This window comes from Protopterus annectens, chromosome 5.part1, assembly GCF_019279795.1.
Source record: "Protopterus annectens isolate FY-2018-M chromosome 5.part1, PAN1.0, whole genome shotgun sequence".
Classification (NCBI taxonomy): domain Eukaryota; kingdom Metazoa; phylum Chordata; order Ceratodontiformes; family Protopteridae; genus Protopterus; species Protopterus annectens.
The window spans coordinates 442103967-442128338 of record NC_056736.1 but is presented as its reverse complement, the minus strand read 5'-3'; the positions used below and the strand labels follow the sequence as shown (position 1 = coordinate 442128338).

At 43.8% G+C, this 24372-nt stretch overlaps 1 protein-coding gene across 4 annotated transcripts in view; it reads right to left on the bottom strand.

The window, feature by feature from the left end:
- Positions 1-24372, bottom strand: part of MAEL (maelstrom spermatogenic transposon silencer) — a 699006-nt gene that overhangs the window by 512431 nt on the left and 162203 nt on the right. For all 4 annotated transcript variants that reach the window (XM_044073092.1, XM_044073091.1, XM_044073094.1 and 1 more), the window contains one exon: positions 3974-4061. In XM_044073092.1, coding sequence (XP_043929027.1) covers positions 3974-4061 — 88 coding nt within the window. The remainder of the gene's footprint in view (positions 1-3973; positions 4062-24372) is intronic.

Genomic DNA, 24372 nt, shown 5'->3' with positions numbered 1-24372 from the left:
AAGAAAAATTAGTCTGGCTAGTGGCATACAGCAAGATAAAAACTTTAGTGGTCAATTATTATTTTAGGGTGGATAATCTATTCTCTGGAAGTCTTGCTATCTAGATAACCTCCTATGAATTCCAATGTCTGGACCAGGAAAAACTGGGTATGTAGTGTGTCACCGTGATTCCCAAAAGAGATAAGATAGAGGAAGTAGTCCCTGAAACAAATAAGAACTCCGGTAAGCTCAGTTATGAGCCAGTCATCAAGGTACGGGTGCACAATGAACTACCATACCCTTAAACACCCAGGAGGCTGTGGTGAGGATAAAAGGCAAGGCGCTTAACTTGCACAGTTAATGGCTCCCAGAGGAAAGACACAGAAACCTTTCGGATTGCCTGTTCAATGTTGTAGTATGCATCCTGAAGGTGTTGACCAACATATCCAGTCCTTTCCCTTCAAGGAGAGGATGTACTTCACTAACCACTTGCAACTTCATGGCGGATATGGAGATGGTAGACGTCCAAAATTGGCCCGAGGTCCCCTGTTCTATTTTGGCACCAGAAGGAATTTGTATTAAGTTCCAGATCCATGTTGATCTGGTGGGACCTTCATAATGACTTGCTTCTCCAGCAGCTGCTTTCTTTGAGAGAGAGTGGAACACTCAAGTTTGACACTGGAACTAAAGAAAGTGAAGTAGCCTCTGGTTATCCTCCTCATCCATGCATCTTTGGTGATATAGAAGCTTCTGAATACAGGGACAAACACCTCAGGACTGCACTCATCGCTGATTACGACTCTTGGAAAAAAGACTCCAGAATTAATTTCAACAGGATCACCTCTGGAGTAGAAAACCATATTCCTACAACAGAAAGGGTCTTTTGGTCTTGTTCACTCTTAGACGATTGTACCATGAAAAGGGGCATACACAAAGGACATTAAGCATTCTGCAGTGTGACCTAAGTGCATCCAAGCAAGTCTCCTTGCAGTAATGCTTGTACCTGCAACACTCAACATGCCTTCAGTATTATTTAAAAATCAGATGCATGGAAATGTTGAATTGTAGGATGACCAATGTAATATGTCATTTGCAGATATGGACCCGGAAGGGGAAAAAGGGAGAGAGGGGGATATCCTTGGTCAAATCAGTCTGAAATGTTGTCACAGGTGCCAAGTAATTTAGCATCCTCACAGCAAAGGGCAGCTGAAATGTAAACTTGCTTCCTACAAAAAAAAAAAAATTTGGTCCAAAGCCCTAGACTCAGTCAGTGGTAAGGACAAACTTTCTGCCAGCTCCTTCACTGTGGCTATCACCACTGGACCCTTGCTCACATGCAAGTGACATTTAGGTACAACTAGAAATTGATCTCGTTTATAAATTATTGGGTTCAGCTCCTTCCATGCCCCACCTAAAGATGAAGTCAATTATCTGTAGGAGGGACCATCCAAGTAGCACCTGGGCGATGCTATGGAAAAGTCTCAAGAGTGATGGCAACCTCAAATGAGGGTAATCTGAAGGCTCAGTGGAACAGTCTGTCCTAATGGGTTGGGAGAAACTGGATCAGAACCCAGGTCTTTTCATTGGTAAAGAGTGGGGCTGAGAACCTAAGGGAAGTCATCTCACCAGAAAATGAGCCTGCTCTCTCAAATTGCCTCAAAGCAGAAAATAAAGGGTAACCCAAAACATACCCAGTAGCAGAAGAGACATCCAACCCAGGTGGATATCTTTATCACGGCAGACTCTGCTCAGAGTCAGATCCAAGGTGATTGTGCCAAACTCCATGAGGAAGGGAAGGCTCAAACAAATTTAGAGTTCATCCCTACTCCCAGATCTAATCCAGACATTTTGGCTTCAACGAGCTCAGAACCTGACAGACTGTAGTCTTTCACTCTGGTGACAAGTCTTTGAATCAGAGCTCTGTTTAAGGCTGGTCCTCAGATCTGATACTGCCAAACCCAGACAACTGTGACCACAAAAAAAGAGAGGGGGCAAAGTTCTTGGGTTTGACATGGGTCAGAACCAGAAGAGCCCATCCAAACTGAATTTGGTATCCGAGGAACTTAATCATCCTATCCATATATGCTTCTGTCAGGCATCTGGCAGAAGTCAAAGGATGTCTGAAAGACCTGTCTATTGGTCTTTCCCATAAAAAATGGGAGGACAATCTAGGGAAAATTACCACTGTAAAACAAAAACAAAAGAAAACCCAACTACTCCAGCAGAAATTAGGTTTGGAATACTGTCATCAGATTCAATGGCTTTGAAAGTCTGGAGGTTTGGGCCAAAGAAGCCACTGAAGAGAGTGCTTGGGGGAATCCTTCTTAGCTTCCTTGTTCTTTTCACCTTGGCTTGTCAATACCTTTCTTCAATTGATGTCAGAGACTTCAAAGCAGACAGAGGCTCCAGAATCAGAAGTTAAGACACTGGGACAAGTCCTCTGCTGGGGCTTAGAGAAGCCACTTTAACACCAATTTGTTCTGGTATTTGATGGTCAATTGGCAAAATGCAGAAGTAGTACACACTTCAGATGAGCATATGAACTGGGGGATCTTGCGGTAACAAGTTACAAATTTCTCAAAGGCTAACGATTTCCACGCAATAGTCAAGGAAAGAAAGTCAAGAACAGTGCTACAATATCACAATCCTGGTCAGAAACCAATAAACTAGTAAAAGGGTAGGAAAACCACTAAAATTTTCAAAAAGGGAAAAAGGTGGCCCCATGACAAAAAAAAAAAGAGCTTACGGCAAGGGTAGTGAATTCAGAACAAGACTACTTGTATCAGTAGATACACACACCAATATTTCCTTTTTAAGCAATATTCACAAATAGGATACTTGGGATGATAGTACTTAGACATGTGAAAGCAAGACTATCAAGGACCGCCTGCTAAATGCAACTAAGTAATGGCAAGCTCAGATCACATGCATTTCTGCAGCACAAGCAATCATAGAATGTAAGGGAGCAAAGATGTTCTCAAATGCCAAACAGATTCGTGAATAAGATGAATCCAACCAACAACCCATCATATGGAGTCTTTTACATAAAGACATTCTCTGGAGCTGCTGCCAGGATGGGATATCCTTATTCAGGACACCAACTACTTTATTAATGCTCACACAATAAATTGTATTCCAGTTATGGTGCAAGTTGACACTTGCAAGTCCAGAAGCTCAGATGACACAGAAGCCATTTCACCAAAAATTGCTTCTGCTACAAACTAAACTTAGTTTGTGACACTCCTATACATGTAAGTGTTCGTACATTTCATAGAATCATTTGAGTATGTGAATTATTTGTTAAGAATTTGTCAATGCCAACAATCAGGATAATCTCACTACAACAGATATGCAGGTAAATTTCAGTGCAGTTCAACAGCCCAAATGGATGTCACACAGTCATTATGACTGCAAGACATGATCAATAAACCATGCCATTGCATATAAATTCTTATTTAAAAATATGAATCCAATACTGAAGTTACTGCTTAACCTAAAAGAAAATCTTCAGAAGCTCAAACAAACACTGGGCTTTTTTTTTTTTTTTTTTTTTTAAACATCAAGTACTTTAAAGTGGCCACTGAGGTTGTGCCGCTTTACCTTTTATTTTGGGAATCAAAGTCGAGATGACCTACATATCAGTGACAATCATGGAGAGGATTAGAAGTACAAAGGACAATCGTACAATACAGACTCGCCAGCCAAAATGGAAGTAAATAAGCAGATAAAGCAGCAATTATTCACTTCGGAAAACACAAAAGGAAACATTACTGTATTCTACCTTACCTGAAGGAATTACTACTGAAATACACAAGCACTACTATACCAACCACCAATTTTGGAGTATGTATTTTTTAAAAACACCTACTTAAACAAGAATGATGAAAGTGAAATACTACTCACCCTGCCATTAGATATGCCACTGCACAAGTCCCTTGGAAACAGATGAATTAAAAATTAGTTTAGTTTGAAAATATTTTTTAAAAATACGTACCCTGATTATTTGGCCATGGCATTGCAGTGACCTGTGGCTCAACAGCATCTGGCACATTCTTCACGACAGGCATGGTAGATTTCAATGTCTGTGAATAATCAAAGTTACTATACACCAAGCGCTATTTATTTCCATAACAAATGTAACCAAATTCATAGAATGGAAAATTACCATGTCATGTTTAGTTGCGGCAACATAACACTGAAATACATGCAAAAGCCTACTGATCAGGTGCAAGTACAAAATCAAATTTCCAGCAACATATTCAAAGGCTTCCCCTAGAAACAGTTGCGAGAGGTCGCTAAAAGCTTACCATTCCTGTTTCTTCAGTAATTGCTCGAGTTCCAGCCATCCAAAAATCCCTTCATTTGGTTCATTTCAAGCAGTGCAGAAGTACAAACGGGCTATTACTGCCTAGTCTAAGTTGGCATCATTTGAAATCTGCTGACCAGACATTTTATACAGTCCGCTTCAGAGTAAAAATACCCAAACACTTCGATATCCAAATATTTGTTTCTAAAAATCAAATATGTAAATACCATTTTATATTTTCCATCTACTGAAAAAGGTGCCAGTAAACGTGCAACAGTAATACAGACTTTGTTCAGCAAGAAGCCTCATTAAAATCTCAGTGAGTACAATGACAGTTTGACTATCCAAGTATCTTGGGGGTGGGACAGGGGTACAGAAGAAAGCATATGGCTCAAGACAGGGGTACAGAAGAGAGCATATGGCTCAATATAAAGAGCTAGCAAATGCATGTTTGTTAGTCTGGCTCTATGGTGCAAAAGCATTGAGCCTTAAATGTGACCCAGCAGGATTCAGTTAGCAGCCCTGATACTTTAAGCCAAACAGCGAGGGGAAGTGTAAAGGGGAAAGCCCTTTCTCCTCCTGTGGGGGACAGGATTTTACACACAGATTAAATTCCTTTGTGGACACACTGGCATCTCCATTTGTGCCTTAAGGGGAAGGGCAGAGCTGATATATGTGTGTGTGTGTGTGTGTGTGTGTGTGGGGGGGGGCACTCAAAGTTAAGGAGGGCCTCCACCACCAGCTGACTGCACCTCCCAAAAATCTCACTTGGTGTGCAAGAGTGAGAGTACAAGTAAATAGAAACTACCCTCAAAACTAGCCCTGATGACAATCAGCCCACTTCCCTCACTTCAGTGCTGAGGAACAAAGCCCAACTGACAAAGGGCCAATGCTCAGCAATCTGCAGGGGGAAAATAAAAAAAATGAGGGTTTATTCAGGGATTTTACAATCATTTGGCATGCTGCATTATGTGAAGCTTCCACTGTGGGGTGGACATGACAGTCTCTAGGTGGGGAACGCAGCTTCAATGATATTAAAATGTGTACTATAACTTCAAATATGGCTCTATCAAAAGACACCCTGTCTTAACATGGGCAATGTGGTAGTCAAATTCAGCTATGAAAGCTCTAGAAGAATGGCAGACTTGGATGCATTCTGCACCACAACATCCTAATGCAATTCAGGGTAAGTTTTTAATAGCTCTAAAAGGGTAGGACAATTTTTATCATCATCATATGAGTATGAAACAGTTTCACAAGCATTTCATTATCACAGTCTGGCATACTGCATTACACAGTTTCCCTTGTGAAGACAAGATTAAGACCTAAACATCCCATCTCCCTCTGGACCATAACAAGCAGAAGTAAAATCAACAAGTGGAACAGCCTCTACTAGCTTCACTGAGCTGGACAATTATCTAATACATCACTTTTCAGGGGAGGTCAAAGCTCCCAAATTTAAAACTAATCAAGTCCATAATTAAACTGGTATTTTAATCAATCTGGTTCACATGCTTAAGTTTTTTTTAGCAAAAAATACAGGACAATGTCTACAGGCATTTTCTTCTAAGTACGAGTTAACCTAAAATAAATTATCCGTTAAAACAATTAGAGATTAACGTAGCATTTGCGATATACATATCTACAGAGACTCAGAAGCGGAGAGAGAAAGTGGGAAGATACTAGGTATCCCCATTAAAATCTATTATGGATATTTCACAAACTGCATTAATTTCGCACAGTCACTAGGACAGTAAACCCTGAACTACAGAAAACAGCATGGGGCAACAATTTCAAAATGGTCTGTTTTGACAGACTTTTCCTTTTACAGGAAATCAGGAATTTGTACCATCAACATAGGAGCTTGAATGTGGAAATCCAGTGAGTGTCACTTCTAGTTCTTGGTTTGGGAAAGAAAACAGGGAATATGTACAGCCTGGCTAGATGTAAACTCCAAAACTACTTTAGGCATACATGAAGGATTCGTTCTCTAAGTTACCTTACCTTTGTAAAAATACAGACAAGACTGAATCACCATAACAGCTTGTAAATCTAACATACTTTTCTTGCAGAAGTCATGGCAATGAGTAACACTTTTCCATATTAAGAACTTAAAAATCAGCCTCGTGAGCAGGATCAAAAGTTAGTGCAAGTTCTAAAGCACAAAATTAAGTTAAAGAATGAGCCACCTGTTTTCTAGGACAGATATTTAAAACCCCTTCCAATAATTATCTTGAGGCAGGGCAGAGTATCCATCGGCAGACAGAGATGGCAGACAAGTGAACCTTAGAGTAATAAAGGCCAGAGGAGAACACCTGAAAAAATACTGCAGGACAAGAGGCATCTGGGCCTGAAAAGGGTCCTGGTTCTTACATTGGCACCAGCCCAAATGACAGGTTTCTTATCCTCCAACACCTGCTCCACATCCTCAGAAAATAGGTGCCTAAATGGTCTTAAATTCTTTCTAGGCAGCGAGCTGAAACTGAAAACTGGGGTGCATCAAACAACCAGTCCTGTCTGAGGACGCTTTTGGAAACTATGCTCTTCAATCTTCAAAAGGGAGATTTCACTGTTGCCTGAGCCAAGGCTCACTTAACTAGTGTCAAGATTCAAAAGGACTTTCACAGGGTATCAGAGAAAAGGCATACAGAAACATTCCCATCTATGGGAAAGAAGCATCTTTCTTCCAGGTCTTTGTGCAAGGAATCCTGATCAAAATCCTGTCTGCTAACAGAGTTACAGATTGGAGGAGTTTCCCCACAGTTGGATCAACTCTTGGAAGACCCTAGGATTCAGCTTCCCTTCATCACTGGTCTGTTCTGATCCTGCTCAGCTTGTCAGAAACAATGTTTTGCTCTAACAATGTCAAGTAGGCTGCAGGGACAGACTGTGCCAAGGTGCCATTTCCCAGGCTACCACAGATAGTCTGCAAAGGAGAAAGATCGGACTCCATGTTTATCCCCACATTCACTGTGATGTTGCCTGTGATTACTAGGAGGAGGCCTGGAATGCAAAGACTTCAGAGATCTGACAAGATTGGACCAATCATTTTGTTGACATTTGTCTTTCCCTCAGATCCACAACTTTTATTCCTTTGGAAACCGCTCCACAAGCAAAACATCTGCGGTACATGTGGGTTACAGACAGAGGAGGAGCTCAGGGAGAAAAGGGGAGACCGGACAGATAGCGGATCCACCCACAATTTGACTAGGGAAGTCCACTGGGTCAAAAATCCATTTTCAGTGGAGGCCCAGGGAGAAAAGCTCTGCAAACATTTTATTACAGTTTTTTTTAAACAATATACACAGAGTAACTGGTCACAGTAGACTTTGCATGGGATACTACTACATAAAATACAGTTCAACAAAAAATGTTCAAATACATTTGCAGATAGATTCAAAGTATATAGTTCAATAAAGATATCCTAGAAATTGTCTAGGAAAGTAGCAATAAGATATATTCAGATAAGAGAAGGATTCAGTCATTTGGGAAGAGTTGCTAAAAAAGGAAAAACAGATGGAATTATATTTGCTTATGGTGGCTTAGAGGTGTGTGTAGGAGCATATACAGTTAGTGCAGATTGAGTGACTGTGGAAGGCAAGGCATTCCATAAATTTAGCAATGGTGTAGGAAGAGAGACTTTGTCCAGCTCTTTTGGTGGGTTTAGTTTTATTCAACAGTTTGTTGGTGGACCGAAGACTGCAGGCTGGGATATAGGTTTGTAGGATAGAATTAAGAGCAATGCAGTTTTTGGGTTTATATTCTCAGTTTGGGAGCAAAAGCAAGTTTGGTATAATTGAGGTAGTGGGGGAATTCAATCCACATCAGTTCCATGATAGCGTCAGTGGTGTGTGCGATATGGCAGAGAGGCAAAAATCAATTCCCTTTATCATATCAAAGTAGTGGAATATGAAATTATAGTGATTGTGATAGGTCCAAACCAATTACAGGAATCATGAAGTTTTCATGTGAAGTCTGGCCAAAAGAATGCGTGAATTGTAGGTAAGGAAACCCCAAATCCTGAGGCATTCCACAAAGTACAGTTGTGTACACTTACCATAAATGTAGATGTTAGAGTGTCTTCACTGTTGCAGTCATGACTGTAGGGTTCTCCCCTGCCAGCAGGCAGTCCTCGGTCGGCCAGAATCCCAAAGTCTGGGTCCGGCGTCGGCTGCTCAGCCATGCTCCCAGACGTCAGAGCGCCAGGAGTACAAAGCTGGCAGCCGACGCCATGTTCTCCAGTTTTTCTTGCCCCACATGTCAGGTGTTCCAAAATGAGTAAAAACCCATACCCTTTACAAAGACACCTCAGAAGGGTGAAGGAAACCACACAAGAAAAAATAAGAGGGGACAGGAGGGAGGGTAACCCAGACTGCAACAGTGAAGACACTCGAGCATCTACATTTATGTTAAGTGTACACAACTGTACTATGTTCATCGTGTTTCACTACTGCAGTCATGACTGTAGGGTTGAATCCCAAAGCAGAATAAAAGGGAGGTGGTCAAAGTACAGGGGGCGGCTAGAAGGCCCTGCAAGACTGCAGAAGCAAAGCCTGCCCTAGACTTAGAGTAGAGAGGTAGATTGCAGTGCTTAGAAAAAGTACGCACTGAACTCCAAGTTGCAGCTTCCAAAATGTCTTTGGTAGGAACTCCCCTGAGGAAGGCAGCTGAAGTGGCAGCAGCTCTGGTAGAGTGAGTCCTTATACTCCTGGGATTTGCTTTCCATGGTGTGAATAACAAAATCTGATTCCATGAGCAATCCATTTAGAAATGGTCTGTTTTGAAATGGCTTTACCTTCGGAACTTGAAGCATAAGAAACAAACAATTGCTCTGATTTCCTGATGTCCTTGGTTCTGTCCAGGTAAAAACATAGTTGTCTGTGTACATCCAAGGAATGCAAGATCCTTTCCCCCCTATTTTGAGGACTGGGGAAAAAAGTTGGCAGGTGAATAGTTTGATTTAAAGCCACTTTGGAAACCACCTTAGGCATGAAAGTAGGATTAGTCCTTAAAGACACCCTGTCTTGGTGAAAAATAATATAAGGTTCCACAGCCATGAGAGCTTGCAACTCCAAAACTCTCCTGGCAGAGGTCAGAGCTAACAGGATGGCTGTCTTCCAGGATAAAAACTTGATGTCAGATGTGGCAGCAGGCTCAAAGGGAGGTAAGGTGAGTTTTTCCAAAACATAGTTGAGATCCCAGGCAGGAATGGATGGAGATCTAGGGGGCCTCAAGTTCTTAGCTCCTCTGAGAAACTGTCTCATGAGCTGGTGGGAAAAAATTGGAGGATCTGAATTATAATGAGCAGAAATAGCAGAGGCATGTATCTTTATGGAAGAGAAAGAGAGACCCTTATATAAGAGGTCTGTCAGGTAAAGTAAAATCAGAGGAATGTTAGGAATAAGAGGATCCGAATCCTGAGCCTGCATACAGGTGCAAAATCTTTTCCATTTTCCTGCATAAGATTTTCTAGTGCTAGGACGTCTGGCTTCTAAAAGGACATCCATAACCTGCTTGGGTAAGAGAGAATGAATCTTAGACCCTGGATTAACCAGGCAGCCAGGCTGAGAGTTTTGACATGGGAGTGCAGAAAGTACAGTTTTGTACCTACCATAAATGTAGATGTTAGAGGATCCACATTGCTGCAGTCATAACCTGTGGGTAGTCCGCTGTCCTCGGTCGGCCCGAATACCAAAGAGTTAGGCTGGCGTCGGTCATGGTCGCTCAGAGCTGACGTCAGTACGTAGTAGTACTTAAGCGCATGACCGACACCATATCCTCAGTCTTTCTTGCCCCAGATGTCAGAAGGCCTAAAAAGGAAAGGCCATAGCCAAAATAGTAAATACCCTACAACCACCATAGAAAAAATAATTATAATTATCCCAAAAGAAACACACCAACCCCAAACTATAGAGGGGAAGGAGGGAGGGAAAATTGGACTGCAGCAATGTGGATCCTCGAACATCTACATTTATGGTAGGTACAAAACTGTACTATGTTCTTCGTCTCACATTGCTGCAGTCATAACCTGTGGGTAGAATCCCAAAGCAAAGGTAAAGGGAGGCTGGCAAACTAAAAAGCATTAAGAGCTGATAACATGCCCTGTAAAACTGCAGTGGCAAACCCAGCCCTAGACTTGGAATAAAGAGGGAGATGGTAATGCTTAGTAAAAGTGTGCACTGAACTCCAAGTAGCTGCCTCCAAAATATCCTTAGTAGCTACCCCCCTCAAAAAGGCAGTAGATGTGGCAGTAGCCCTAGTGGAATGAGGTCTGATCCCAACAGGAACATTCTTTCCATGATGAGAACAAAAAGCAATACAATGGCCAATCCACTTAGAAATAGTCTGCTTTGAAACAGCTTTCCCTTGTGAACCCAAAGCAAAAGAAATGAATAACTGTTGAGTCTTCCTGAACTCTCTAGTTCTGCTCAAATAATAGCGTAACTGCCTGTGAATATCCAAAGAATGCAAGACTTTTTCCCCCTTATTTTGGGGATCAGCATAAAAAGTAGGCAAATGAATAGACTGGTTTAAGGCCACATTAGAAATCACTTTAGGCATAAAAGAAGGGTTAGTACGCAAAGACACCCTATCCTTATGGAATATAAGGAAGGGTTCAACTGCCATGAGTGCCTGTAATTCAGATACCCTCCTAGCAGAAGTAATGGCCAACAAAAAAGCAGTCTTCCAAGACAAAAACTTCAACTCAGACGTAGCTGCAGGTTCAAAAGGAGGTAAAGTAAGCTTCTCCAACACAAAATTGAGATCCCAGGAAGGAGTAGCTCGACGTGGGGGTCTTATATTTTTTGCCCCTCTAAGAAATTGCTTAAACAAAGGGTGAGAAAATAAAGGAGGGTCACAATCATAGTGAGCAGAAATGGCTGCAGCATGAACCTTCACAGAGGAAAAGGACAAACCCTTTTCTAGTAATTCAGTAAGGTACTGTAGTGTAAAACTCAAATTAGGCACCGAGACATCAAAGCCCTTTGTTGTGCTCCAAAGAAAAAATCTCCTCCATTTATCAGCATAGACTTTTCTAGTGCTGGGCCGCCTGGCTTCCAAAATGACATCTAAAACCTGTTGAGGAAGCGGAGACCCCACAGGCTCTAAAACCGAATACGCTAGGCTGTTAGATGCAGGGACTGCACCCTGACATTGAGCAAATGATTGCTTGACTGGGACAACAAGTGGGGAAGCTGTGGCAAAGGCCAAGGAGGCTCCTGAACTAAACTCCTCAGCAGAGGATACCAGTGCTGACGTGGCCAATCTGGTGCTATTAGAATCATGCAAGGCTTGTCCCGTCTGACTTTCAAGAGTACCTTGGGAAGGAGAGGCAGAGGAGGGAAAGCATAGACGTGAAGGTTGTTCCAACTGAAAGATAGAGCATCCACTTTCCAAGCTTTTGGGTGAAACATCTTTGTGCAAAATTTTGGTAGTTGGAAATTTAGAGGAGAAGCGAACAGATCTATGTCTGGAGTTCCCCAAGCCACTGTCAACTGTTGGAATATCCGAGGATCCAATTTCCACTCGTGGGGATCCACAATTTGTCTGCTCAATACATCTGCTAGGGAGTTCTGTGCTCCTGGCAGAAACCGTGCTTGAAGAGTGATGTGCAAACTCAGAGCAGTCTCCCACAATATCATTGCTTGTCTGCAAAGAGGGTAAGAATGGGTTCCCCACTGCTTGTTGATGTACCACATGACTGTTGTGTTGTCTGTTCGAATCAACACCTGTCCTGGTTGAAGTAGGCCCTTGAAAGCCATCAGGGCAAACTGGACTGCTAACATCTCCTTCATGTTGATATGCCAATGCTGTAGTCTGGGAGGCCACGTGTCTTGAATCCATTTCCCATTGAAGTGTGCTCCCCAAGCCAAGTCTGAGGCATCCGTCGTTATGATCCGACTCGCCTCTGGTCGGGTCACAGACCGCCCCTTGTTTAGGTGACATTCCTGCGCCCACCACAAGAATTCCTTCTGGATGCAAGGTATTATCTGAATGACAGTGTCCAAATCGTGGCAGTGTTGAATCCATACACTTTTGAGATACCATTGTAGCTTCCTCATATGCAGTTTGGCATTGGGAAGTACTAGAATGCAAGATGCCATGAACCCCAAGGCTTGAAGGACTGTCCTTGCAGTCAGCCTGGACAGTACTGATAATTGCTGGAAGTATAGGTGAAGAGTTCTTTGTTTGTCCGGGGTCAGAAAAGCCATCTGAGAAGCTGTATTCAGTCTCACACCCAGAAAGCACATGTCCCGAGAGGGTACTAGACTGGACTTTATTTCGTTCACAGAATACCCCAGGCACCTTAAAACTGCCATTACATACTGTAGATGTTGAAGTAACTTGTCTTTGTCTTGAGCCAGTCTTTGTCTTGAGCCAGAATCAGGCAATCGTCCAGATAAGGATAAATTTGTATTCCCCTCTGTCTGAAGAAAGCTATTACAGGAGCCAGAACTTTTGTGAACACCCTGGGCGCAGTAGATAAACCAAAGGGCAATGCAGAGAACTGATAATGAGAAGTACCAGCCCGAAAACGCAGGAATCTCCTGCAGCTGGGCCTGACAGGAATGTGAAGATAGGCCTCTTTGAGATCCAGATTTACCATCCAGTGATCTTTGCCTAGCATAGGCAGAAGTTGTTGTAATGTTAACATCTTGAACTTTGGAATGTCTAGGTAGGTATTGAGAATGGACAAATCCAGAATTGGCCTCCAAGTGTTTCCTTTCTTTGGCACTAGGAATAGACGGGAATAAAACCCTAGGATCTGAATTATAATGAGCAGAAATAGCAGAGGCATGTATCTTTATGGAAGAGAAAGAGAGACCCTGACGGAGGTACCACCTGGATTGCTACCATCTGTAAAAGCAAAGAAATTTGTTCCTGAGCCTCCAGCCTTTGCTGAGGTGGTACATCCGGCATGCCTTTGAAAGGAGGAAAAGTGTGAAAATAAAACTTGTAACCTTGATTTATTATTTCCAACACCCATTTGTCCTGGGTGACCAAATGCCAGTTTTGTTTGAAAAGTGCCAACTTTCCTCCTAGAGGAGCTGCCAGAAAAGAAGGATCCGGCAGCTGAAGATACAGGTCATTGGGTTTGTTTACGAAAAGGCTGACCCCTGCCCTCACCAGAAGACTGTGCAGGAGAACTCCAATTCCTAGGCCTGAAAGAACCCTGAGCGTGAGCCCTGCCCCTACCACGTCTAGACCTGCCCTTAGACTGAAACTCCGAAGAAGGGTAGGACCATCCTCTAGCAGGCCAATTCCTGCTAAACTTAGGGGGTTGCACTTGCAAAAAATCCTTAACCGTCTGCATAGACTTAGCTTTATCTTCCATCTTTTTCAAAACTGACTCTACAGGGGAGCCAAAAAGAACTTCAGATTGAAGAGAAGCATCCAAAATCCGAGCTTTAACATGCTCGGACAAATTTTGATCCTTAAGCCAGGCATGTCTACGAATAACTGAACCAGTAGCAGCCACCCTGGATGAAGCCTGAAGAGCATCGAAGCCACACTGCAAGGAATGTTTACCAACTTGATCTGAAGCATGAACCAACTCCTGCAATTCCTTACACTCTATACCCTCAGATAAAGCATCCACCTTAGATTTCAATTGACCCAACAAAAAATTCTGATACTTCAGCATATGAAACTGGCAATTTAAAGCCCTCATAGCTAACTTAGAAGAGGTGTACACTTTTTTCCCCCACCTATCCAACGCTCTAGAATCTTTATCCAAAGGAACTGGATTCTTAACCACAGAAGCCCTGACCCCCTTCGGCCCTTGAATAATAGTTTCCGGGTCAGCTCTAAGACTCTTATACAAATATTTATGTGCCTCTGGAACTCTGTAATACCAGTCTGGCTTGACAGGGGCAGGGGGTAAAGAATCAGGATCAAGTGAGGCTTCAGAAAAAACATCCTGAACAACATCCAAGACAGGGGGAATAGCCAAAGGCCTATGTTGTGGCAAAAACAAAAATTCCCTAAGCCTTTTACGAGAATCTGAAAAATCCTGACCTTCCCACTTGAAATGTTCCCTCATGGAATGTAAAGTTTCAGAAAAGGAAAAATCCTCAGGAGGAGAAGCAGAAGGACAGGAATCCTCTGCATCCGAATCTGAATAGGGAGGGAAATCCTGAATATCCTCAACTGAGGACTCAAGAGTAGACAGAAGAATGCTCCATACCCTGTAAATCTGTCTCCACCCTAGGCCTCTTCTCTGGAGGGGGCATAGAACCCCTAATCAAAGTAATCAAATCCTCTGCCATTTTCAACATATGTTTTTTAGGAACAGAACCTGAAGAACTAGGGCTATGGCCAGTACCAGAAAGACCAGACTTAGCTTTAGCATGGCTTTTAGTCACTGAGGTAGAAGGCCTAATAACCTTTTGTAAGGATGGAACCACAGATACCCGAGAAGCACCCTCGGCCTGGCCTAACTCCTGAGAGGCCAACTCCTGTAAAAGTAAAGGTTCCCCCTGGGATTCAGCCGAGACTTCGGCTGGATCCACAGATTCAACCGTAGGTTCCATAGAACCGGCGTCCGCAATGGACGACTCCTCCGGTTTAGACCTTAAGGATTTATCTTTTCGCTTTTTAGCGGTAGCGGGCGTCGGAGGATCCGACGGCATGTTGTAGTTACACCGCTTACCAAAAACAAGCCTGGCACAGTCTAATCTACGTTTAATGGTGCGCTTATTAAATCTAGGGCAAAAGCGACACCCGACTACGTCGTGTTCAGGCCCCAAGCAAGGAATAGAGAGAGAATGATAGTCCCTATGAGGTATCGGTTTCCCACAAGAAATACAATTATTAACTTTTTCTGACATCCGGATTAACTGAGGCAAGAAAAGACAAAAAGTTTCCCCAACGGGGTACTTAGCCCAACTTGGTCTTCGGTTGGGAACTCGATAATTGAAAATTTCAGAACGCCGAACGGCACTTGCAAACGCTGCTTCTGCTTCGGACCACGCGGCAAGAAAGACTGAGGATATGGTGTCGGTCATGCGCTTAAGTACTACTACGTACTGACGTCAGCTCTGAGCGACCATGACAGACGCCAGCCTAACTCTTTGGTATTCGGGCCGACCGAGGACAGCGGACTACCCACAGGTTAGGACTGCAGCAATGTGAGACGAAGAACATCTTGACCCTGGTGTTGGGACAGAAGGTTCGGAGTCTGAGGTAAAACCCAAGGGGGCTCCAGAGAAAGGTCTTTCAGTGTTTGGTACCAAAACTGTCTAAGCCAATTTGGGGCCAGTAAAATTATCATCTTGGGCTTGTCCTGTCTGATCTTTAATAACACCCGTGGAAGAAGAGGCAGGAAGGCATACCCAGAGAGGTTTCTCCAACTGAATGATAGAGCATCCACTTTCCAAGCTAGTTCGTGTAATGTCCTTGTGCAAAAAATCTGTAATTGATGACTGAGGTGGGATGCAAAGAGGTCTGTGTGAGGACATCCCCAGACTGCTGTAATCATCTTGAATATTTCGGTGTCCAGCATCCATTCGTGTGGATCTGACAGGTTTCTGCTCAGTCTAGCCAGGATGTTTTGCTTCCCTGGTAGAAACGGAGCTTGAAGGTCCAGTTTGTAAGCTAGAGCTGTATTCCATAGATTCATGGCTAGTCTGCAAAGGGGATAGGAATGTGATCCCCCTTGCTTGTTTATGTACCACAACTGTGGTGTTGTCTGTCCGTATCAGTAGTTGTCCTGGTTGTAGACTATTCCTGAAGGCCAATAGAGCGTTCTGAACGGCTAACATTTCCTTTAAATTGATATGCAAGTGCTTCTGATCCTTTGTCCAAAGGCCCTGCAAACAGGTGCCCTGCAAATGGGCTCCCCATGCATAATCTGAGGCGTCCGTGGTTAGTATCTGACTGGCTGGAGGTAGACTAAAGGCTTTCCCTTTGTTTTGAGTACATGCCTTGGACCACCAAAGGAATTCCTTTTGAAGACAAGGCAGGACGGTGATCTGTATGTCTAAACAGTGGCAATGCTGAGACCATACACTTTTTAGGTACCACTGTATTTTCCTCATATGTAGTCTTGCATATGGTACGAGAAGGATGCAGGAGGCCATGTAACCCAAAGCCTGCAGGAATTTCCTTGCAGATAGCAGAGTTAATGATGCCAAGGTTTTGAAAGTTGAAGCCAGCTGCAATTGTTTTTCGTATGTCAGAAATGCCATCTGGGTTGTTGTGTTTAGAAGAGCACCCAGAAAAGTTATCTGTTGTGAGGGTATCAAATCTGACTATGTTTACAATGAATCCCAGGAACTTGAGAAGTTTTTGAACAAATTCTAGATGCTGGAGTAAGACATCCTTGCTGTCTGCCTGAATAAGACAGTCGTCCAGATAAGGGTAAATATGAATTCCCTTGAGTCTGCAATAAGCTACTACTGGAGCCAGGCATTTGGTGAAAACCCTGGGCGCAGTAGACAATCCAAAAGGCAGCGCAGAGAATTGATAGTGACTCGATCCGGCCTTGAACCTGAGGTATTTTCTGCACTCCTGCCTGATGGGAATGTGAAATAAGCCTCCTTTAAATCCAAGGTTACCATCCATGCATTTTTGGTCAGCATTGGAAGTAGCTGCTGTAGAGTAAGCATCTTGAATTTTGGTACCTCGAGAAAAGTGTTCAAGACTGACAGATCCAGAATGGGTCTCCATGAAATTTGCTTTCTGGGGACTAGAAAGAGACTCTAGTAAAAACCTTGTCTCATTTCTGAAAGTGGAACCAGTTCTATGGCTTTCATAGCCAAGAGGGCTTCCACCTAGTTTAAGGCCTCTAACCATTGATGCTTTGGTATATCCGGCCATCCGCTTGGTCTTGGTAGGGTATGAAAATGGAATTTGTAACCTCTTGAAACCACATCCAAAACCCACTTGTCTTGGGTTATAGGAGTCCAATTTAGGTGAAAGAGAAAGTTTTCCTCAGAGAGGGGCTTCCAGGCAAGAAGTTCCTGCAGCCCAACAGAGGGAGTCATTGAGCCTGTTTTCTATGAGCTTGCGACCTGTCTTCTCCTCCCCTAGGGGTGGAAGCAGTCCACTGTCTTGGTCTACAAGAGGCTTGCGTTTGGGCTCTTCCTCGGGAGAGTCTGTATCTACCCCTCTGAGGCCAGTCTGAATTGGGAAAGGACCAATTTTTAGCAGGCCAATTCCTACTAAATCTGGGTGGCTGTACTTGTAAGAAATCCTTAACCGTTTGCATGGATTTAGCCTTGTCCTCCATCTTTATCACCTCTTCAGCCTTCGATCCAAACAAAACATTATGTTGAACAGGAGCATCCAATAACTTAGCTTTTACTTGATCTGGCAAGTTTTGTTCCTTTAACCAAGCATGCCTTCTAATGACTGTGCCAGAGGCAGCAGCCCTACAAGAAGCCTCCAAGGCATCAAAACCACAGTGTAAACCATGCTTCCCTACTTGTTCAGTGGCATGCATTAAGTCATGTAATTCCTTATCTGCACAAGCGGAAATGGAAGTTAGCTTTTGTTTCAAAACAGAAGAAATTGCTGGTATTTCAGCATATGAAATTGACAGTTTAAAGCCCTAACAGATAAAGCAGAAGTGTACACTTTTTTGCCCCATCTTTCTAAAGATCTGGAATCCTTCTCATTGGGAGTGGGGTTTTTAGCAGAAGCGGCCTTAACCCCCTTAGGGCCCTGAGAAATGGTAACAGGATCAGCAGTAGGATTCTTGTATAAAAACTGGTGGGAATCAGGAACCCTATAATATCTGTCTGGCTTAACAGGAGCTGGAGGAAAAAAAAAAAGAGTCAGGAGTCAAGTTAGCCCCCGAAAAAGCATCATCCACAATATCCAAAATAGGAGGGATAGCCAGGGGTCTATGTTGGGGAAGAAGAAGAAAATCCCCAAGTCTTTTCTTAGATTCAGAGTACTCCTGTCCTTCCCAGTGAAAATGTTCCCTCATTTCATGTAAAAGTTTTCCCAAAAGAAAAATCCTCAGGGGGAGAAGCTGAAGGAAAGGATTCCTCAGCATCATAATCCTCATAAGGAGGGAAAGAATAATCCTGGTCAGAAGAAGAAACTGAAAAAACAGAGGCCTGATCAGAAGAGTCATAGTACAATTCCTGCCTTGGCCTTTTATCTGGAGGGGGATGTGAACCCCTAATCATAGTAAGCAAGTCCTCCGCCATCTTAAGTAACTGTTTCTGAGGCCTGGGCTGTAGTCTGATTTGGAAGGAGTCAGCCTTTGGCTTTGCCTTTATCAGAAGCTGAGTAGGCCTGAAAACCCCTTCGGAAGCCGGTACCTGCACAGCGGCTCCGGACCCATCCGAAGGAGCATTGTCCGAAAGTCCTGCAACTGAAATATTCAAAGGCCTAGTTGGCTCCTCGTGGGAGTCAGTTTCGGCCATCGGTTCCGAAATGGCTGACAGGGGCTGCAAAAACACCTCACTGACGATGGCCGAACTTGAAGCTGGCTCTGCTTGTACAATATAGTCTGATTTGGACCTCGGAGGCCTGTCTTTATCCTTGCGTAGTTTGTGAACTCCGGTAGCGTGTCCGACGACATTTTGTAATTAAAACGCCTACCGAAGTAATGAAATGCAAAATCGTACCTTCATTTAATCGTACGTTGATTAAATCTAGCACAAAACCGACAACTAGCTACGTCGTGGTCAGGGCCTAAGCAAGGAATACAGTAAGAATTGAAAATCCTTATGAGGTATTTTCTTCCCACATGAAATACAATTAAGTTTTTCTGACATCGGACTAGAGCAAGAAAAAAGTTTCCCCAACGGGGTACTTAGCTTTGAGTAGAAGTCAGTCTTCGGACTGAAGTAAGTTTAGAAAAAATTGTCAGGAGTCAGCCGACCGGCACTTGCGAACTGCTATCACCGCACGGCAAGAAAGACTGGAGAACATGGAGTCGGCTGCCAGCTTTGTACTCCTGGCGCTCGGATGTCAGGGAGCATGGCTGAGCACCCAACGCTGGACCCAGACTTTGGGATTCTGGCCGACCGAGGACTGCCTGCCGGCAGGGGAGAACCCTACAGTCATGACTGAAACAGTGAAACACGATGAACATCAGAGGAGATATCCTGGTTAGAGATAATCATATTGCTCCTTATGAAATCCTCTGTCCTAAAGAAAAGCCATCATGAGACGTATCCAGAAAAGATCCCAAAAAAGACTATCCTGCTAGACTAAAATAGAGAAGATCTCTCCATGTTCACCTGAAATTCCAAGTGAAGAAAAAATGCCTTTCTCCTCCAAGGCCAGGGATTAAACATTTCCAAGGACTCCCAAGGGATTTTTAAAATCTGCCAACTCATTACACTCCCAAAACATGTTCCCAGCTACCTCAATTCCTCATCACACCAATATTTGCTACCTACCCAAGGACATTTTTTTTCTGCTTCAGGTATAAAAATGCCTACAGAAACTTTTCCATGCAAAAATCCTAAACCTGGTGGATTTCGCTGCATACTTGAGAGCAGTAAACATCCTCCCTTTGTTCCCTTGTAAACTGCTTTACCCAATCTTTTTCCCATCTTTTCTAACCTCCTGATTGCATTCAATGTTTTATGTCCTACTAATTATCCATTTAATAGCAGATTCCATTATAGATTAGGCTACACTAAACTCTACCAGAGCAGGTCTTTCACTTAAGACTGCCCAACCTTCTCTCAGACTACACTCAATCCCTGGTATGAAAGGCAGTCTAACCTGCAGTCCAAACATTTCCCCTTGACCTCATTCCACTATTACACCCCCTACCTTACTTGCTCATAATACTTTAGTTTCTTTGCCAGTTTTCTCCAGTCAATTCCAGCCCCCTCTTACCTATTTTTGTACAATTACTTGAAGACAACTCTACTGGCAAAATCCTTTCTCCACTCCCTTGTTTGCTTAGTTCTTTACACACTTTCTGCAAATTTATGGATAATATTCGGTATACAGAAGTTATGTACTCGCCATAATGCTCCATCTGTGTTAATTATATGCGTTGCCACAAGAAAGCAGTTGGAAAATATCACCCATTACTACACTCGGGAGCTTCTCGGCAGAGGGGGTAGGATTCTGTTCCCCCATTTGTTGATGCACCATTCTACTGACATTGACTGGATCACAGCTGTTCACAGAGGAAGAGCAGATTCACAGAGGAAGAGCAGATAGGAGCGCTGCTCTCATTTCCAAGACAGTGATGTGCAAGTTGGTCTCTTGTGGAGACAAAGTGCCTTAAGACTGTCCTTCCTAAATAACCCCCCCCCCCAAATCTGGGAGGCATCCGTGGTGATTATGGCCTTGGCTTGAGGCAAAATAAAGGGACTGCCCATTAGAATTTCTTCTGACTGCATTCACCAAGATAGATCCTTTTTGCAATGTCCTGTTAAGAGCAGGTGGGTCATTGGATGGGAGTGGACCATTGGGAGGCTAGAAGCCACTAAAGTGTTTTCATATGAAATCTCGCCAATGGTACTAAGGTGATGGCTGCCACTATAGGTCCTACAGCTTTGAGAACAAGTAGAGCGGGCACTATGTTCTTTACTAGAAAGAGCTGTACTTGAGACTTTCTTTTGGAGCCTGTGAAAAGGTAGAGAAGCTATGCACGAAAATATGCTGAGGCGGGCTCCTATGAATTCTAGGTCCCGAGTGTGAGATAGCTGCGACTTTTTCATAGCTGACTTCCGCCCAGGGTACTGAGCAAGTGTATGATGAAGTCTGTGGCTTGAAGCAGTAGATGCCTGGTAGTAACGTGAGGAGCCAATCATCTATATAAGGAAACACCCAAAAATCAGTGTAATCTCACATGAGCCGCAACTGTTGCCACACATTTGGTAAACACCCTGGGGGCTGTGGTGAGGCCAAAGAGCAGCGCTCTGAACTGGTAATGACTGGTCACTACCCAAAATCAGAGGAACCTTCTTCAGCGTTTGTCCATCTTCAAGGGGTAATACGAATCTTGAAGGTCTATAGAATGCAGAGGTCCAATACTGGCCTCCAGTCTTCTTTTGCACCAAAGAACCTTGAGCAAAATCCAGATCTTATCTGATCTGGTGGGACTTCTTGGTGGACTTCCTAGCAGCTTATGAACTTCTATAGCTGCTTGATCCCTCTGATTGGGTGGCACATCAGGGATTTTTCTCAGATCTCTGAAAAGGGTAAAGGGGACATGAGAGCCTCTGGTAATTGTCTGCAGCCAAGTAACTGAGGTTATTTGTAGCCAGGCTGTCAAGTTCTGAGACCCTCTTTCCCAGACTGCTTCCAGAGGTAAGCAATCTGGCCTCCTTTCAGAAGCGATGGTAGGGTTTGTCCAGAGAAGGAGATTCTGGAACCCTGGTTTAGCAGGCCACCTCTGCCTCATGATTGGTGCCTTCTGTCAGAGTTCCCCCCTATGCCCCAATGGGAGCTGCTGCCATGCGTGCCCTGGAAAGGCCCCTGGGACTTTTTGAACCACATCTTTCCACTGCTATGATTCCTACAGTGGAATTGCTGAGTAGAAAAGCAAATGCCCACAGCAGACAGGGTCTTTCCATCCTTTTCACACTTGGCTAGTGTCCTTCACTTGGGGCCAAACAAATGACCAGTCAAAAGGAGCACTGACCAAGACGAATGGCTCGGCAAATTCGCACAAGCACATCCAGACAGCGCCTTATGTCAAAGCCAGAACCCGCTGCACTGCAAGTGCCTTAGGCTGCATGTGCAATAAGCTGCATGGACGAGTTTGATATACACTCCAGGGTAGCTAGCTAAGAGGCAACCTTATCCTGCACCTCATTATGCACAGCTCCAGCAAGAGTCTCCGATAACTCCTTAATCAGATCTCTGGAATCTAGTAAAATGAGCCATAAAGACCCAAGTGCAAAGGTCAATGGAGTGTAGGCCCACTTTCCAAATCTGAATATCGTTCTAGACTCCCAATTAGGATGATGTACAGCAGGCCTTCTCAAGCAAGTTCCTTCTTGGTGCAGCAGCCACAACCACTGCATCTACTATTAAACCCTTGGCCTAACATTGGTGGTACTCAGGAGGAGAAATTGTCTGGTTTCAGGAGAATAGGCTATGGAATCAGGGGCCTTCCAAGCCTGCTGTACGATCAAGCTTAGGATAGTCAGCAGGTGGGATCACCCAGGAAGTAGATGGCTGAGCACCGAATGCTCACAAATATACAGATTCCTATGAGGATGGGTCTTGGGGCTTCCAGTTACCCCTCTGCTTGAAGACTTCGATGTAGTCTCCCAAAGAGATAGCTTCAGGGGGTGACGGGTGACTGATTCCTCCTGAAAATCTAAGAGATTCCTCTTGCATGTCGTCTTATGGGGGGGGGGGGGGTCCTCAGAGGAAGACTGATGAGCCCTGTGTAGGGGTTAACTTGAAGCTTCAGTGCAGTATGTCCTGTCGTGGTGATGGGTGTCAATTCTGGACCAGAAGCTATGGTAGAAACTGATGCAGGAGGAACCAGCTGCAAGCCTCCAGAGGCTAAAGCTCACTCCATAACCTAGAAAGCAGGACCCCACCTGAAGAGTGGGAGCCCAGAACAGAGAACCACCACCTCGGAACAGAGGTCATACCCCACTCAGAGAACCACCCCACCCCCCACCCCGTGGCAGGAGCCAGGAAGTACCTGCAACCAACAGAGTCCCAAAAGCCAAGGTCGGCTGTGTGAGTTTTTTGCACTTTTAAAGTTTTTTGCTTAGTTTAACTGGTAGGCTACACACTCAAGTGCGCTAGCTGAATTAAAACATTTACTGTGTTTCTGTACCTAATTTCTGCTATTTTGTAAAATGACAAAAAAAAAAAAAAAAAAAAAAAAAAAACTCCTTGTTTCCCGCCTTTACTGAACTAGAACAGTCCAGTCTTCAGGTATTGCTGATCTCTGGGCTGTGTCATAGTTCGTGTTGCCCATATCCTTATTTGGATAGGAGGAAGCTTCTTTGTTCAGTGAGAGTGGGGAGCTCTGAGCAACCTATCTGTCTCTTGAGGAGTGGTTCCAGCCTAGTGACTTGTAGCTTATTGGCCATTTCCCATCTCTTTCTAACCCCCTGCTTTAAAGCCAGCTTTAGTGCTTTTTTGCGCTTGTAATTAAAAGTTTGTCCCGTTTGTTGCACTTGGCTAGCTTGTGTTACATATTTATTGCATCTTCCTGCTGTTTGTTGCAAAAAAGAAAAAAATACAAATAAATTATCCTAGTTTCCCTTCTTTCCTGACCTAGAGTAGTCAAAATACAGGCATTGTTGTATTCTGGACTTTTGGAAAGTTCCTGTGTTGCCCATTTCCCTTCTTGGATAAAGGGAGGCTTCTTTGTTCACCAGTGGCAGTGGGGAGCTTAGAGCAGCCTATCTATCCCTGGAGGAGTGTTCCCAGCAGAAGACTCTGGTAGTCTATTGGCCGTTTGGGGCCAATTTCTAGCTCATTCAAGTCCCCCTGTATAAAACCCACTTTGGCGCGGCTTTGCACAATTTTGCGCATAGCGCAGCATCGGGCAGCTCTGCTTAATTGGGTTTAAACCATTCTCGGCTCCACAAAGTCTATGCGTCACTTTTTCCCTTAGAACTGATCTAGTTCTCATAATATAAACACCCTATTCTTGCTCTAAAGCCTGGCACTTCCTCACTAAAGCAATTATAGAAGTCAGCACTAAAAAATTAAAAGCACTACACCCTCAAACACTCCCCTTGAGTATCTTGTTCCCCATTGGCCCTTTGTTTCAATTATAAAGGAACTACCAATATTATTCTAGCATGTCCAAAGGTCAGTTGTCAATCTCCTCTCCGGTCCAGCTGGTGAATCTGGGAGTCTGGAGGCAATGTTATAACTGCCTCATGTACACAGACAACCCTCTCCTCCTCCCAACAAATTTCAACACAGGAGAGATGCAACCATATAGCCAAACTGGAGGCTAAGCTCTCTCAACTCAGTACTGGCGTAACCAGTCAGGAAGAGAAGGAAACTACACTCACTACAATTCCAGTCTCTCAGATCTACCACGACAGCAAACCAAACACAAAAACATACTCGGAGGCTCTAAATAAAAATCTGCCTAAGCAGAGACCTCCAAAGCAGACACCAAAGCAACAGCGACCCCAAAACAAAACACGTGCAACACACAGCTCACA